Source organism: Pteronotus mesoamericanus, unplaced genomic scaffold (genome assembly GCF_021234165.1).
Source record: "Pteronotus mesoamericanus isolate MK-2021 breed Mesoamerican mustached bat unplaced genomic scaffold, CSHL_Meso_final scaffold_1066, whole genome shotgun sequence".
In the NCBI taxonomy this organism is placed as follows: Eukaryota; Metazoa; Chordata; class Mammalia; order Chiroptera; family Mormoopidae; genus Pteronotus; species Pteronotus mesoamericanus.
In genome coordinates this window covers 1,513,908-1,532,650 of record NW_026555299.1, presented here as the reverse complement: position 1 = coordinate 1,532,650, position 18,743 = coordinate 1,513,908, and the positions used below count along the sequence as shown (strand labels likewise).

General features: G+C 39.0%; 1 protein-coding gene across 8 annotated transcripts in view; it reads right to left on the bottom strand.

Moving 5' to 3' along the window:
• AMBRA1 (autophagy and beclin 1 regulator 1) overlaps positions 1–18,743 on the bottom strand; it is a 176,286-nt gene that overhangs the window by 141,551 nt on the left and 15,992 nt on the right. For all 8 annotated transcript variants that reach the window (XM_054587072.1, XM_054587075.1, XM_054587076.1 and 5 more), the window contains exons 2-3: positions 632–885; positions 213–271 (exon numbers count right to left, since the gene is read on the bottom strand). In XM_054587072.1, the coding sequence (XP_054443047.1) occupies positions 213–271; positions 632–766 (194 nt within the window). In that variant the 5' untranslated portion in view covers positions 767–885. The remainder of the gene's footprint in view (positions 1–212; positions 272–631; positions 886–18,743) is intronic.

Genomic DNA, 18,743 nt, shown 5'->3' with positions numbered 1-18,743 from the left:
ACCCTCAACGTTCATAGCTTTCTTTGCTTATTCCCATTATTTTATGGTCAGGACTGTTTCTCTGCTCTTCCCATTTCTGATACACTTTCAAAGCTCTGTTCAGACAATGCTTCCAAGAGCCTTTAGGGATTTGACTTGGAAGATCAAGTTAGGCCAAATATACAGAAAGCAATGCTATCACAAGTCTTAAGTTATAGATAAGTACTAGTTACCTGTCTGGGCTGAAGGCCAGTAAGAAGGTAGAGCGTGGACTATCTGGCAGTTCTACTCTCTGGGAAACAAACAAAAAAGTTAAAATACATTATTTACAAACTATGGCCCATTATTTTAAAAGTACATGAACCTGTCTAGATTAGTATTCACAGTGTAAGTTTTAAAACAGGACATAACAATCAAGCTAAAAAATTGAGAAAGATAAATCTAAATTACCTTTAGGGAAAAAATCTAAAAAAGATACATCTAGCCTGTAAATTCTTCCAAATTTGCTTTTTAAAAAACCTCCAGAAGTTAGATAGCATATCTATTCTCCTACACAAAATAAATTACACCCCAACACGATGTCATCAACCCAAGTTGCCCATTCTACTGTCACCCCTACAAACCCTACGTCAAAAATAACCGCTTTTCTTACCTTGCCCTCCCATTTCATCCACCGGGTCTTGTCTTCCACTAGCTCCTGCAGAAGCCGCTGAGCTCCAAAGGCCCGAGTGCCCCGTTCTCGTCCCCAGAGTATACGGACAGCATTCTTCTCTGGGACAACCTTCATAGTGCTCAGTAGCCCCTGTCACACCAGGCACAGGAAGAGAGGGAGCAAGCAAAAGCTCCACACGCTGAAGCGGCTAAAATGAGGCCATTCAGGTCCTTGTAAGTTGTCTTCATGGAAATCTAAGGTATGAATGTTAATATTAAAGAACAGGTATTCTGCAACTGGAGAAGCTTCCCATTGCAAATACACTTCTGGCTCAAAGAGGAAAGTGTTCTTTCCATATTTAATGACACTTTCTCAGAAAAGACACTTTTCCCTTGTCTATGGCCTTACCACCCTGAACATGGCCTATCTCGTCTGACCCCAGAAGACCCTTTTCCCAGAACTTTTCTCCCAAAAATATTTCTTCCTTAAATTCCTCCCATATCCTCCATAGCTTAGCCTTTTATGTAAAGAACAGACTGTTCTCTAAAGCAGTTTTCTGTTGTTATTTTATCAGGCAGAAAGCAGTTTTGCCACTAAAATAAAGGTCTAAAAACCTGTCAAAAATAAAACACACCCCGAGCCTTGCCCTTCTGTGCCATGCTGCTTCCCTAGTCGCGGACACCCCCTCATCGCTTGGGCAGCCTCCAAACTAAAGGACAAGAAACAACTTTTCAAAGGCTATTACTTGAGGTATGGTTCTTATGTAGCAACTTCCATTCTATCTCCTACCTAAAAGCAAGGGCCTAAGGACTACTCTGAAGTATCTTTCTCGCTTTCTTTTTCTCTTCTCCACTGAAGTTCCAGAGCAAAAAATAAAGGACGAAAGAGAAAAATATTTTTCAGTTCCTTTTCCTCATCCACCACAACCCCAAGGGCACCAAATTGTCACAAAATAAACAAAAATTTGACTGTCAACTAGCAGCAAAATATATATGTGCTCGAAAAGCAAAATTATGGCTCCTCTGTGCAATGGAACATGCAGCCCAATAAAACGGGTTTTCAAAAGAATATACTTGTTATTCACTGCAGCAGTTTCTTCAACTCTATTAATGAAAATTTTCAAATATACAGGAAAGTTTTTAAAACAGTAGAATAAACATACACTATTCACCACTCAGACTCAAAAATTGTTAGCCCTGGCTGGTGTGGCTCAGTGGATTGAGCACTGACCTGAAAACCAAAAGGTCATGGGTCTGACTCCTAGTCAGAGCACACGCCTGGGCTGTGGGCCAGGTCCCCAGTCAGGGGCATGCAAGAGGCAACCACTTGATGTTTCTCTCACACATCAATGTTTCTCTCCCTCTTTTTCCCTCTCTTCTCCTCTCTCTAAAAAATAAATAAATAAGGCCTTTGAAAAAATTGTTAATATTTTGTCACATTTGCTTTATCCGTATCTATGAAGAGATACAGCTATGTATGTGTTTTTTGCTTTGCACTTTTGTCTGAACCATTCCAGCAGGCATCAAGACACTCTAACCCTATAACCCCACTATGTATCTCCTAGGAATAAGGACATTTAGCTTCATAAGCACGCAAAATATTGGGTTGGCCAAAAAGTCCATTTAGTTTTTTCCGTACAATGGCTCTAGTAGCACTTACTTGTCTTTAACTTCATTCAATACAATTGTGTTAGATTGTATTGTGACAACTGTCATATCAGCATGCATTTTTAAAAAACATCAAAATTGGTGAATTTTTGTGCAGCCATTTTAATATGGAAAATGGAAGGAGATATTCAACAATTTTTGGCATATTATGCTTTATTATTTCAAGAAAGGTAAAAACAACTGAAACACAAAAAAAGACTTCTGCAGTATATGGAGAAGGTGCTGTGACTAATCAAATGTGTCCAAAGTGGTTTGCGAAATTTTTTTGGTACTACTGACATATTGGCCAAATAATTCCTTGCTGTGTGCCTGTCTTATGCATTGTAAGATGTTTAGCAGCACTCCTCGCCTCTACCCACTAGAAGCCAGTAGCAGTAGAGAGCCGATGTACTCAGAATATCCAAATCAATAAAGTTATTGGTAAAAATGAAAAAATGTGTCTTTTATCTTATGGAAAAAACTAAATGGATTTTTTGGCCAACCCAATACCCTTATCACACCAATACTTGGTCCTCATTCAAATTTCCTCAATTGTTCAAAAAAATGTCTCTAATAAATTGTCATTTTTTAAAATACAGAATTAAATAAAGACTTAAGAAAAAAAATTGGATACCTTGTCTCTTTAGTCCCTTTTAGTCTAGAATGGCCTTAAGTGTTGTTTTGATTGGTTGGTTTCATTTATTTATTTACAACACAAGCTTTTTAAAAAGATGGGGATCACTGACTTGTAGAACGTCTAACATCCTACTTTTGCCTTACTGTTTCTTCACAGTGACATTTAGCTTGTCTTTTTATCCCTTATATTTCCTGTAAACAGAAAGTTAGGTCTACAACACTGATTAGAATTAGGTTAAGTGTTTTTTGGAGACAATTGCTTCATAGGTGATGCTACCTATGTACGTCCTGATGCAGAACATCAGGTGACACATTTTAAGACTGTCCCACTTAGTCGGACTTGATAACTTGTGTGATCACTTGGCAAAACATGATCCCTTGTTGAATCTGTAGCAGCCAGAGAGGGCTCTCTTTATAAAGGTATATTTCTCCCTGTACAATTAGTAATCTGTGGCTAACAGTTGGCACCACATGAATATCCTGTTTCTCCTTAACCTTTTGCTTAATGGTTTAGCAGTCACTGATGCTTCTTTCTTGAACTGTTCCATTTGGGGGCAGAAAAATGTTAAGACTCTCTAATGTCATCATTGTTTCTACATTAATTAGCTTGCATTCTGGGAAGAACTATCCCTTAATAACTGAAGCAGAGTAAATGCTTAACTTTTTGCCTTTAATTTCTACTTCTGTCTTATTGTAACAGGAAAAACTGGAGACAACTCAAGTATCCATTGAAAAAGGACTAGATGACTAATCTACATAAGGAAGATTCTCTGGGTACTGACAAGAGATTCCCCAAAATACATTGTTAAGAGAAGAAAAAATCAAGGCACAGAACAATATATAAGGTAATGCTACCTTTTTAAAAAAAAATTTTATAAACTTACTTTTTAAATTTTATTTATTTATAGAGAGAAGGGAAGGGAGGGAGAAAAAGAGGGAGAGAAACATCATTGATTGGTCACCTCTTATACACACCCCGACTAGGGCCCAAACTTACAACCCAAACATGTGCCCTGACCGGGGATCGAACTGGAGACCTTTAGCTTTGAGGGACGATGTCCAGCTGAGCCACACCAGTCAGGGCTGTAATGCTACCTTTTGAACAAGAGGAGAAATTGACGGTTACTTATTAGGGACCGAGGGGACAAAGTGAATGGAGAGAGAGATGGAAAAGCAAGACTTTCAATTTGTTTTATGACATTTTTTGTTTTTGAAATGCATTAACTATTAAAAAATTATTTTTGAAATATTTAATGATGTGAGAAAATAAGAATACAAAATTATATGTCCAATTATGATCCCCATTTTATTTAAAAATAAAGATCTTGGAGCCCTGGCTTGTGCGGCTCAGTGGACTGACATCAGGCCTGAGAAATGAAAGGTCATTGGTTTGATTTCCCCTCAGGGCACATGGCTGAATGGTGGGCCAGGTCTCCTGCTGGGGACGTGTGAGAGGCAACCAATCGATGTTTTTCTCCCTCAACCCCAAAATAAATTAATTAATTAAATATTTTTTAAAATAAAAATAAAAGATCTTGGAGCATAATGATATGAAAGAAATATAAACAAATACTAATCTTGGTTACCTTTGGATTGGTGGGGCTACAGGTGATTTAGTAATTAGAAAAGACAGTGTTCTTACTTCTTAAATTTAAGAAGTAATAAATGCTTACTGTAAACAAACAACAAATTGGCTCTTTACATTTCATGAAAGGCTGCAATCTAAAAAGTACAAAACTCAATGCATCCAAATACAGACAGACAGAAGGAAAAATGTTTATAGCCTCTGCTGAAATATTAAACTGTAAAAAGTCAGAAAGATTCTATGGAAAGACACAACTCCAAGTTCCTAGTCACACACAGCACACAGTTTCCTAAAGAGTGGTAAAGGAACAAACTCCAGCCTGTGTCCTCATGATATAGCGATCAACCCTCATTAGTATATGATATAAATATTAACACACTGAAAAAGTCAACATGCTGTAATAAACCAAGGATGAACTAACTGGAAGGAAAGAATCCCCTTGATGAGCCTGACAACTCATGGTTTAAAACCAAAAGTCTAGAAGTGAAACTGCCTCGCAGCTGAATAATTAATTCCTAACCAGAAAGGTGCAGAAATAGAGTTCACATTCATTCACCTTCATCCTTTAGAGTCTGTACTTCTTTTGAGCCTATAATTCTTTAACCTAATACAGAGAATTTCAGAATAAATTAGCTTTTTTAAAGATTTTATTTATTTATTTTTAGAGAGAGGGAAGGGAGGAAGAAAGAGAGGGAGAGAAACAATCAATCGGTTGCCTATTGCATGCCCCCAACTGGGGACCTGGACAACAACCCAGGCATGTGCCCTGATGGGGAATCAATCCCATGAACTTTGATTTCGCAGGCCGGCACTCAATCCACTGAGCCACCACCAGCGAGGGTCAGAAGAAATTAGTTTTAAGGGTCCCTTGCCTACTAGCACAACATAAAGATACTTTTAAAGAAATACATTTAAACCACTTATAATCTTACATGTGAAAACAGCAGCAGTTTAATTCCTAAAAAATGAAAAAATCTGACCTTTGACCTGATGTAATTCAAGAGGAAGAAGATAATATAGGTCACAAACATCTTATGATTCAGAAAACTGTGATGCAAACTGGAGTTACTACAGGTATCAGAAGGAAGAGGAAAGAGCTGCTATAAATACTTGTTATCAAGAAAACTAAAGCAACTAAAGCTCAGGATTACCAAAGAACTTGTCTATCAATTCCCAGGGACCCAAACACACTGAAAGTTCAAACAAGATAAAGTCTGACTGATGGCAAGAAGTCAAAGGGACTAAAACAATTGCACAGTTTTCCTTTTGTCTGAAGAAAAATATTTGCTTGTGTTTCTTTAAAAGGATATGGGACTTCTCCCCCGATACACTCTCTACAGCCACACGAGAAGAGTGTTTACTTAGCTCTCTATAAAGAACAAAAGAAGCTAAATCAAACTGAAGTCAGACAACTGTAGCTGAGGAGGAAGTGCCAGTCAAATGTGTGTTTCATTCTTCTTTTTAAAAAGGAGGAAGAAACAAAGTTTCCCAATCTGTCCCTTAAACCAGCCTGAAACAAAGGGTACAAAGAAGAGTCTTTGTGAAGCCACTACTACACAGACCCCAAAATCAATTCTCAATCACCAAAGCCTCATGCAAGTAGAACCAAAAGGACACAGCTGGGATATACAGGGTGGGGCAAAACTAGGTTTACAATGGTTTGTATGGAAAATGATACAATAATCAATAAATAATAGTACAAGAATAAACTGTTTTGTGTACTCTCAACTGTAAACCTACTTTTGCCCCTCCCTGTATCCATAACACAAATGCCATGCCAAGATTCTACCCCATTTCCAACCCCCAACCCCTAACATGACTGATCACTTTATAAAGCTAGGAAAATAAACCACCTCTAAAATTTTTCTCTGCTTAATTCCAGGACATACTTATATTGCACTGGCCAAAAAGTACGTATGTTTTTTTCCATAAAGTAAAAGCCCATTTTTCATTTTTACCAATAATCTGATTGATTTGGATATTTTGGGTAACAAATAACTTTATTGATTGGGATATTTTGGGTATGTTGGCTATCTCCCCCATGGTATAACATTGACTGATCTCAATGTCTCTATTTGATCACTATCACTTCAACTGGGCTCCCTGACCATGGAGCATCATCCAGGGAGAAATCTCCATCATGATACTTTACAAACCACTTTTGACACATATGATCGGTCACAGCACCTTCTCCATACACTCATAAGTCTTTTTTTTTTTTTTTGCATTTCAGTCCATTTTTACCTTTCTTAAAGTAGTACACACTATTTAATATGCCAAAAATACTGCGTATCTTCTTCCATCTTCAATATTAAAGTGGCTATACAAGAATTCACTAGTTTTGAGGTATTTTTCTTTAAATGCACCCTGATATGCCAGCTGTCACAATACAATCTAACAAAATTGTTCCAAATGAAGTTATAGGCAACTAAGCACTTACTAGAGCCATCTTACAGAAAAAAACAAAATGTTTGGCCAACCCAATGCCTATAATTACTAACAAAAAATCACCTAGCGAGTATGCCACAACTGGGTGGGAACTAAAGAGAAGTTGGATTTATAGTTTCTCCTTTCAATTTGATCATCTTATGCCAGCAGTTTTGCTCTACCTTCTAGCTATATGACTTGTGGGAAGTGAGTTAATTTCTTTGAGATTTAGTTTCCTCCTGCATAAAACAGGAATTGCAATATCTGCTTTATCAGATTGTTGTGAGGCTCCAGTAAAAAGAGCACTGGAGCCGTTAACACCCTTGCCGTTATTGTTGTCACTAGTATTCAGTCCTCTTTGGGGTTCACTATGGTTTCCCTCGCCAAACAATAAAACCCCAGAGACCTGATGTGCCACAAATTCCTAAGAATAGCAGATTTTGTAGAAACATTTCAAAGGTTGTTATCAGATAACAAATTAAAATGTACACATGAAAATAATTTATATGACAAACTAATCAAATGATATTTGGACAACCTACACATAACTAAAGTGAATTAAAAAAACAGAACCAGGCCCGGACCAGGTTCCTCAGTTGGTTGAAGCATCATCCCTGAATGCCAAGGTTGTGGGTTTGACCTCCGGTCAGGGGACGCACAAGAAGCAACCAATGAATGTAAGTGGAACAACAAATCAATGTCTGTCTGTTTCTCTCTCCCACCCCCTGCAACGCTTCCTCTCTCTCTCTAAAATAAATAAATAAAAATTAAAAAAAAAAAGAACTGACAACTTGGAGCTGTATCTGCACCCTTGCTAATAATTCAGACCCCAAATCTTCCCTTTCGATAGCATTCCAGGGTATGAATCAGAAAGCTCTTAGACCTGGAAGGCAGTTCATGGAGTGCAATCACCTCATTTATCAGAGTAGCTGCATCTCCCCCAACTTCATTATGCCCATGCAGGTGATGTCTAAGACTCAAATCAGCTATGTGATACAAACATATACTCCACAACATACTGCATTCAACTAAAAATTAACTCTTTAAAAGGGAAAAAAAAAACCTTTTATATACTAAATCTTGGATCACTTGTGTAAGTAAAATTCTCCCAACAACTGGATAATTAACTACAAAATGTCAGGCCTTTCATTGGAGACCTAAAAGTGATCTAGAACTCTTTGGAAACTGCACGTGGATGGAAACATATATGGTTTCCTACAATTATCAGCTTTGTTTTCATTACTAGGACTTCCTGTAACACATTGAGGGCACTTCAAATGATACCCTATAGGATTCAAGTCCGAACTGTGGGCCCCAGCCAGCAACCACAGCTGCTTCTATCCAGCTCCTGCCTGACTCCTAGACTAAACTGAGCTTAGAGAGGGGCAGGGCATTTTGGGCAAAGCATCACAAATCTAGAAGTATAAACAGGTAAGACGTTCTGAAGCCAAACACACATGGAAGCAGAATAACTTCAACTAGTACCTGAACTGTCTCCACTGTGAGCAGACTACTAGGGAATATCCTAGCATATGTCGAAGTGCTAACTTTGGTTAAATCTAGGTAAAGAAATTTTAAGTACTGTTTACTTTTCTATCCATAATTTGTAAATAGGAGATAGTGTAGTGGCCTATGGACCCTGAAATCTGACTGGTTTGACTGAATCCCAACTGTCATCTTTTTTAAGATTTTATTTATATGTGTTCTTAGGGAGAGGGGAAGGGAGGAAGAGAGACACATCGATGTGAGAGAGAAACACGGCCTCCCACACGCTCCCAACCAGGGACCTGCCCATAACTCAGGTACATGTCCTGACTAGAAATTGAAAAGGCAACCTTTCGGTTTGCGGGATGACACCCAACTGAGCCACACTAGCCAGGGCAGTAAGTAACTTACCCTCTTGTATTTCACTTTCCTCATCTATAATATGTAACTACAGTAGACTCCCCTTATCCACAAGAGATACATCCCACCCCACCCCTCAACCGTGGATGCCTAAAACCACGGATAGTATCAAACCCTATATATGTTTTTTCCTATACCTACATTCCTATGATAAAGTTTAATTTATAAATGAGGCAGTTAGAGATTAACAACAACAGTAACTGATATAAAATAGAGCAATTATAACAATATACTCTGATAAAAGTTATGTGAATATGGTCTCTCAAAGTAGCTTACTGAACTGCACTCACCCTTCTTCTTGTGATGATGTAAGATGATACAGTGTCTATTCTACCTCCTGAGATGATACAATATCTAAGTGATAAGATGAAGTGAGGTGGAATTTTCTATTTAATATTTTTGGACTGCGGTTGACCATGCGTAACTGAATCCTCAGACAGCAAAAGTGAGGATAAGAGGGGGACCATTGTACATATAGTATGTATATGATAGGGCTACCACAAGGATTAAAAGTTCACTATTTATTAATTACAATGCTTGTACTAGAATGACTTCATTCTGTAATGAAGAATTAAAATGGCAATAAGAAAACCAAAACATTTTAGGGCTCAAAGTCCTGTAAACAATCTGACAAGTTAAATTTAAGACAGATTCTTCTGGGCAAATTGAGACTGTCCACTACAGAGGTCTCCAAACCACTTCATGTAAAAGAGAGTACCATCATCACTTAAAAAAAGGAAAGAAAAAGCAACTGTGAGCCAATGGTTAAGACAATCACTACCACTTTCCTAGTGCTTTTCACGTCCCAGGCACTCATTCACAACGCTCTCTCCCCGTAAGACACAGGAGATCCCATGAGAACAAGTAACACTGTCAGTATTAGGGGGTTCAGGACGTGAACCCAGGCAGGCATTCTGGCTCGAGAGTCTAGATTCCCAATCACTACAGAAAACTCCCTGATGCCTGAAATGAAACCTCCTATACTGTCTCTTTACTTCATGTACTAGTCTCTTACGTATTAGGCCCTCAGTCAATGTTTCACTGCCTTACAATATCAATTGGAAATCTGCTTGCTTTATATTTTTAATGTTCATTTCCACAAAAGTGAAAAAAATTAAATGACGCTGAGAAAAAAATGAAAACAAAATTCTCACTCCTTCCTTTGCAGAAATTTATTTACATAGCTTTGGAAAGAAAAGGGGACTTCAAACCCTTTGACCAAAAATCACTTAAATTTGATGAAGTGTACCAACTGAAGCTAGATCATAAATCCAGCTACTTATGTATTTATCCTACAAAACTACCAACTCTATCGAAGTAAGAGAAGTTACCTATCAGGAAATGGACAGATGCCACAGTAAATTTACTTTTCTCTGACAACTAGGATAGACTATCAATCTTAAAGAAATATAATTAACCGAGAATGCAATTGTGCCTACCCTGTCAAACTGGTGCATTCCCTTTCGTCAAACATGAAATATGACCCAAACACCTGTCAACATAAAAAAGAAATGTCCAAACCTGTAGAGAATTTTTATGAGTTTATTTGAGCCAAACTGACGACAACTGCTGGGCAGCAAAAATCTCAATGAACTGAGAAAATGCACCCAAGAATGGGAGTTTTGCAGCTTTATTTATACATTAGAATAAAAGGAGGAGACATAAGGGGGGAGTTATGTGAAATTCATCAGTGGTAGATTAAGGGGACTGGAAAACGCAAAACTGGAAAATCTGACTGGATAAAGAGCAAAATGGAGACACACATACTTCTTTTACATTGGTGGATGTAGGACAGTTAACATTTACAGCACAAAGAGATACACTGAGGGGTTCCGTAGTCTCCTGCTCTGGTGTGATAGGTGTGCCACCCTGAGGGCTCTAGAAAAGGGAATCACTCTGACATTCCAAAGGTGTGTTATCTTAGCTGGAAAAAGACAAAAGACAGGCTCACTTAAGGTAAAAAGATTGACCTTGTCAAGGAATTTACGGGCCTAGGATGTGACTACCCACCATGATCCGTTTCTAGTTACGAATTTTTATGTTCAGACCAATCGCGGTTACTTTTGGTCTCTGTGTTTGCAGGGCTTGACATGCTGGTCTCCCCTGAGCTTGGCAGGTTTACTATGTGGCCCCATTTCATCCACATACCTGAGGGGAAAAAAAGGAGTCCTCAGGTACAGCCCCATGCTGACCCTTTCCCAGCCACATGGCAGACCCAAGTGCTACTGACCTCTCTGCACTGCCAGAGTTCATCCCAAATCAGCATTCTCCACAATTAACTGTTTACCTGCCTGTGACAGATCCTCTCCAAACACAGCAGCCACCAATTCCTTCCTGTCCTGCACTCATGCTGCTCCACCCATCAAGAGATGAGAACATAGTTCTCTTCCCTTGAATCTGGGCTGACCTTATGACCTGTTTTGACCACAGAATGTAGCAGAAACGATGATGTGCCAGTTCTAGGCCTGGCAGGTTCCACTTTCACCCTTGGAAGCCAACCACCAACCTGTAAAGAAATTCAATATGTCCTGTGGGAGAGCTCGACCAAGCAGTGAGGCCCTGGAAGATAAGACACCACTTGGAGCTCTGCCGCATGTGTGGCTCAGTGGATTAAGCACCGGCCTTCCAACTGAAAGGTCACTGGTTCAATTCCAGGTCAGGGCACATACATGCCTAGGTTGTGGGCCAGGCCCACTGGTTGGGGGCGTGTGTACACACTGATGTTTCTCCCCCTTCTCCGCTCTCTAAAAAATAAATAAATAAAATCTTTAAAAATAAAAACATACCACCTAGAGACAGAGGCCACATAGAAGACTATCAAGGTGCCAGGCCAACGATTTGAAACCCTCCTGAACCCTTTCAGCCAGCCCAGGCACTGGACTAATGAGTGACTCCAACAGATCCCACATTGGGCAGAAAGACAATCTACACAAGCTCTGCCCAAATTCCCAATCCTGGAATGTAGGATTGTGAGAAATAGTGTATCATTACTGTTTTAGGCCACAAATTTAGAGGTGGTATGATACTGTGATTTATAATAAGAAATACGTATTTGGTCTTCTTCCCAATTTCAGGTGCAAGGTTCCAAAAACCCTGGGAATTTCCTGGGAAGTGAAAGGAGTGTCTTTGTCATTCATCAGGAATCCCTTTGAGTTTATGCTAATGAGGCACCCACAGACAGCTTCAGGATGGAACTGGTCACCAGGAATAAAAGATTAGAGGACTGAACTTTCAGCTCAATCCACTGACCTCTGGGAAGGGAATTGCACTTGGGACCCTTCTGGATCTTGTCCTATGTATCTAGTCATCTCGCTGTTCATCATCACTACAATACACTTAAGGAAAACTTTATAATTACTTAAGAAAAATCTAAGTAAATGTTTGAGCTCTGTGAGTTGCTCTGTCAAATTAATCAAACCCAGAGGGTTGTGGAACCCTCACAACTATCTCCAATCAGAAGCACAGGTGACAACTTGAACATTCAACTGGGATGGGGAGAGGGGGTGTTTGTAGTTTTGTGGGACTGAGCCCTTAAACCTGTGGGATCTCATGCTATCTACAGGTGTATAACTACAACCAAATGAAAAAGAACAAAGAGACCATTAAAAAAAAACAGTCAGAATTAAAGGATACAATATCTGACATGAAAAATAGACTAGAAGGGAAAAACAGTAGGTTGGATGAAGCAGAGGATCAAATCAATGAGTTGGAAAACAATGTAGCAGAAAACACCCAATCAGAGCAGCAGAAAGAAAAAAGAATTTTAAAATATGAGGATGGTTTAAGGGAACACTGGGACAACACGAAGCATAACAACATGTGCATCACAGGTGTACCAGAAGAACAGAGAGAGAGAGCAAGGGACTGTGAAACTATTTGAAGCAACAATGACTGAACACTTCCCTAACCTGGTGAAGGAAAGTAACACACAAGTCCAGGAAGCACAGAGTCCCAAACAAGATTATACACCTGAAACCTGTGTAGTTTTATCAACAAATGCCACCCCAAAACATATGGTTTTTTAAAAAAATCAATGGAAAAGAGAAAAATGAGGAAAAAAGGCTATATATGTATTTATAGCCAGTTATGAGAAAAATCCAAAACAAAGCCCAAACTCTTATAACATCTAGATTAAAGAAAAAAAAAATGTGGTCAGCTATGAGGTAGTGTTAATAGGTTCAAAATTATAAATTCAATTCCTACAAGTCAAATATCTCTAAAAAGAAAAAAATACATACCTCAGCCCTGGTCGGGTGACTCAGTTGGTTGGAGCATCATCCCATACAACAAATGGTTGAGGGTTTGATTCCCAGTCAGGGCACATATTTAGGTTGCAGGTTCGATCCCTGGTCAGGGCATGTACAGGAGGCAACTAATCAATGCTTCTCTTTTTCTTTCTTTTCTTTCTTTCTCTCTCTCTCTCTCCCTTCCTCTCTCTCGAAATCAATTTTTTGAAAAAAACTCTGGGTGAGGATTAAAAAACAGTACATACCTCCAAAATGGCAGCAATATTTTTTTACCCTCATATTTAGAACACAGCATATTTACAACAAAGTACAGAGGAAATGAATATATTCTGAGAGTAGGGATGGGACTAGGGGAGGTTACATTTCAGAATGCCATATTCAAGGGTAAAGATAAGACTAAGAAGAAGCTCCAATAACTGATTTTTTACCAGAGTTGCTATATATTCTTGGACAAATCCACTTGCTGATTTTCAAGTTTTCCTCCATGTATGAATTGAAAGTAGTAACACCTTCTTTCTATCCTAAAGGAATAATGTCCTTTGAGTATCTTAGAAGAAATGGGAGTTCAATAAATTCAAGGCAGGATTACTACTGACTTTTTAAAGTAAAACCAAGTCAGAAACCAACAACCAGAGCAAACAATAAATGGGAGTTTGCACTAAGATGTGTGGCACCTACAGTTAGTTCTGAGTGGCTATGACACGGAATCAGAGAGCACCTTACAAATGAAAAGCAACTTATTTGATAGAATCAAAACCAGCACAAACCAGTATTTTACTCAGTCCCTTTATAAAAAGCCAGAACCCAGAAATAAAATGCTTATATACAGAACCTGCACCCTCTACTGCATTTAGGCTCAGAATTACAAATACTCTAAAATGCAAGTGGTCTCTCCATCCGGAAAGCCAGACCAAGAGGTAACAATGAATTCAGTACCTGATACAAAGATTGTCAGCCCGAATTTACCAAGAGATAAGTAAACAATGTAAACTCTTTTTTTATTCTCATAACCACTACCACCCTCAATGTTTTTTACATACAAACTCAGAATAAGAAAGAACTCTGTACGGTGTATCATAAATAGGCTAACAACTTTACAAAATGTTTTGAGTATACAAAACTAAATAAATTCTAATTATTACTATTATAAAAAAGCAGAAGAAAAAACACCAACTTTTCTACTACAGATTTTGCTTGCTAGAGGGCTTTCTAAAGTAACTTACAATGATGTAACCTAATGTCCAAACACAGGAAAGATTGTGCTCAAAAACAAGGAGTGATCATAATAACTAGAAATAGAAAGCCATATATCCCAAATTTGAGACCCACAATCTCCCTTACTCCCACTTACCTCAGAAGAATGAAGAAAAAAAGAAATGACGTTTTATCTGCAAGCTATTCTGGAGGAAACAGAGCGCTGAGAACACTAGAACGCCTGAAAACTCAAGTGAGAATGAGGAGGAAACCACTGACCCCAAAGGAAAATGAAGCTCAAGTTTTGAGTCCCACGCTCTCATATAAAATCAAGAAGACCAGGAAGGCTACCCTTAAGTGCACAAAACTGGCAAGGGATTGTCTGTTAGCAAGCAAAGAAAAAAGGTAGCTTTTGGTGAAAGAAGTTTCAGAGGCAAAAACTGTTTAACCCCAGAAATGGGAACTGACCCCAGCTGTCTCAGGCAGATGGGCCTAATGACTTCTGCAGCAACATACCCTTCATCCACCACTAGAACTGAGCCCGAAGAAGAGCCAGATCACAAAGGATCACATCTTTCTGTTTTCTACAGTCCCGAGGTAAAAAAGAGAATCCAACTCTCCTCCCGGAGCACCCACACTGCTCCCACCCGTCCTGGGAAACCCCAGGAGTCACAGCAACAGTATCGTAAAAAGCTTCGAGAAAATTAACCTAGGAAGCCTCACAAGCCCAAGTACAGATGAGATTACTCACCAGGCAAATAAAAATAAAACCAGGAAAAGGCTAAAAAATTCATCTAGGTTCATAAGATGGGTCAGTCGCATTTGAATTCAAGCAGGATTTGAATTCAGGCTTTTCCTTCTGATTCCACCAGAGCCTGACTCCCCGCCCTTGGCTTGGCAGATGCTGTGTCCAGTGTCAGAGTCAGCCCAGGTCAGGCTCTTGGCTGACTAGAATAGGGAAAGGAAAAATTTCCCTGAAGGCATCAGGAAAAGCAGTCAAACTATTAAGTGCAGAGCTTTTAGGCTAAAAGGTCCAGATGCCCCTCCACCTTGCCAATCACGTTTCTCAGCCAATCAAAATAAGACACTGGGTTTTAGATCCTAGTAACTTTAAGCTCTGATTAGAAGCTGGATTCCATGTCCCCAACTTTCCAGACACAAAACCCTTAAGGGGCAGGGGAAAGGATGGAAAAGCAATGACAGACAGCCAAGTGTTTGTTGAACGTCTACTATGTACTCAGCACTGTTCTAGGCACTGAGGATACCACAGTAAATAAGAGCATTCCTGCCCTCAAGAGGCATATGTGATTACTTGTGTAATTAAAAATTGGTGATACTTTCAAGTACTGATAAATACTAGGAAGAAAACATGGAAAGTAATGTCTTGGAGGGAGCAGATTAAAGAGAGAAAACCAATAGTTTAGAATTACTTCCTATTTTTTATGAATATGAGCCTGAGGAAATACGAATAACCGAGGAGAAAATTTTAAATATTTTCATACAAATTAATACAATAAATATAATCCAACATTACTCCCTATTTTTAAATTACAAATAAAATAAATTTGAAATAGCATTCAAAGAAAATATACTTACCTCAAAAATAACAACAATCTTAAAGCCCTGTAAGTACATGATAGAAATATTTACCCAATTATCAACCAACTGATAAAGTTAAGTGGCAAAATATAACACATTTTTAAATACTTGTAACACTCATTGAACATTTGCTACTCATTTGCAGTGCTAAGCACTTTTGCACACAATGTATCACTTATTTCTCACAATGACATATAAGGATAGGTACTATCATTATCCCCATTTCACAAATCACAAAACTGAGCTTTAGAGAAGTTAAATGATTTGCCCACATAGAGGGGAGTTTCAAAATCAAGTCAGATGTCAAAGTGCATGCTCCTCACTATAGTGCTTCCATAAAACAGGCATTAAAGCTCAGATACAGAAAAAAAATCTTTTTCACGTCCTCACACCTAGAAGGTCATAATTATAAAGAGTTGATTCAGGAGGCACAGAGAGAGGTAATGAATAAATCCAAATGAATCAGAGTTGGAACACAATGACTCATGCTATACCTTCAGGCAAATTCCATGTCCTCCATGCCTCAGCCTACCTATCTATAAAGGAGCTAACTTCACCAGAGCTATTACTTGCCTCCTAGTGGGTCTTGAGTACTAGTATGTGTAATAATACACAAATCATGAGATGAAAAAAACAAGAAAAACCATTGTGTTATTATTGCTTTGATGGAGCAAAGCACCATAAATCAAGGTAAATAAGGTATGTAAACAAAGAACGTAGCCCTGGCTGGTGTGGCTCAGTGGATTGAGTGTTGGCCTGCAAACCAGTATGTTGCTGGTTCAATTCCTGATCAGGGCACATGCCGGGGTGGCGGTCCAGGTCCCCATTTGGGGGCGTGCAGGAGGCAACCAGCCAATCTTTCTTTTACAATTGATGTTTCTCTCTTTCCTTCTCCCTCCCTCCCCTCTCTCTAAAAATAAGTAAATAAATAAAATCTAAAAAATAAAAATAAAAAATGAATGAAAAAGAATGTAGGATTTGAGCCCTGACCAGTGTGGCTCAGTTGGTTGGGGGCCATCTTGTGGGGAATGGTTCAGTTCCTGGTCACGGCACATGCCTGGGCTGCAGGACAAAAAAAAATTACATTCACACAAAAAAAGTACAGTAATGTTCACAGCAGCTTTATTCATAATAGCCAAGAACTGCAAAAAACCTCAGACGTTCCTCAATGAGCAAATGACTAAACAAACTGTGGTGCATCCAAACCTTGAAATATTACCGAGCAAATAAAATATATTGGCATTATCCCTCCTGGGAGCACGCCGACACCTTTCTTCCCTGTCAGGTGTGCACGCCCTAAACTCTAAGGGTCCCCACGGGACTTGTGACCAGGGGAGCAATGGGCAGTGGCAGCTCGTCCCAGGCTCACCCCCTGAGCCTGTCTCCAAGGCCCCCTTTTCTCTGACTTGCCAGTGAGCTGACGGCAGCCCGCCCAGGCTCTCTCCTGTCACGTCCTCTATTATAGGCCCTTCCTTGTTTCACTGTCTCCGTCTTTAATAAATGGACTCTAAAAATTAAAAAGAAAAAAAAAGGAACTATTGATATGTACACCTTGGATGAATCTCCAGGGGATTTTGCTGAGTGAAAAAGGCCAATCCACATAGTTACTTACTATACGATTCTATTTACATAACATTCTTGAAATAACAAAAGGAGACAGATCAGTGATTGCCAGGAATTACAGATAGGACCAGGGTAGGGGGGAGATAAGCCACCTTTCCCAGTGGGTATTTTTCCTTGATTTATTGCAACTTTATCCACCCCACTGTAAGATCTTTATGATTTGGGGGTGGGCGTAGCTACAGAAAGGCACCAGGAGAGTAGTCTGTGGTGATGTTCTATATGTAGAGTTGTGTCTTGACTCTATCAGTGGCAATACACTAGCTGTGACAGTGTACTATGGATTTATAACATGTTACCATTGGGGGAAACTGGGTAAAGGGCACAGAGGATCTTTCTCTCTCTCCCTCTTCTTAGCAACTGTATGTAAATCTACAATTAAGTTTTAAAAAATAGGTAGCACATGCTCCTTATAACAAGTAAAACAGTCTGCGGTCAGTCCCTCTTCCTCAACCCCTCCTATTTTCACCTTCTTGAGATAAATATGCAACTCACTGCTCACATATACATGCATGCAATAGTTTTTGTTTCCTGTATCAAAATGGGAACACATATACTATTTTACCCTGCAGCCTACCTTCTTCACTTATTATCACCATATCATAGACGTCTAAAAAAAAAAATCTTTGAGCATCAAGCAGGGTGAGAAGCATAGAATATTTTCTGACTGGGGCAAATCTGACAAATGTTTACCATGCTGCCATGCTAAAGTACAACAGCTGAGTCAGCAGCATTCAGCCCCAGTAAAAGAGAGACTATGTAATATAGAAGTAACATTCTAAAGAGATCTGCAAAAAAATAAAAACAAGATCTTCAGCAGCTATTCTAGGATCCCATCCTCCTCTATGACTCCTCCATGAAACTATCCTGTGGGCCCACAAAGGAAGAAATGCTAAATGATTCTTTTCAGCAGAAAATTCCAAGAGGAGATAATATTCCCACAAACTCAAATGACAGCAAACAAACTTCTATGAAAATGTATTCCCCCTTCAAGCAAAATGTATTATTGATTATTTTTAAAACTTCCATTTGTAATAACAGCTACTACCAATATTAAGTGCTAAGATCTCTAAAGCCCCCTCCTACCCTACTCCCATTTAACGAACAAACCTGGCCCGAAGTGAAATGACTTGCCCATGGTCAAACAGCCAGTAAGTACTATAAAATTAGTGGTTTTTCTACTTTATCAGGTTTTTCTATATTATTCCATGTCAACAGAAGAGATTCAATACACTTAAGTATATTTAGGTAGA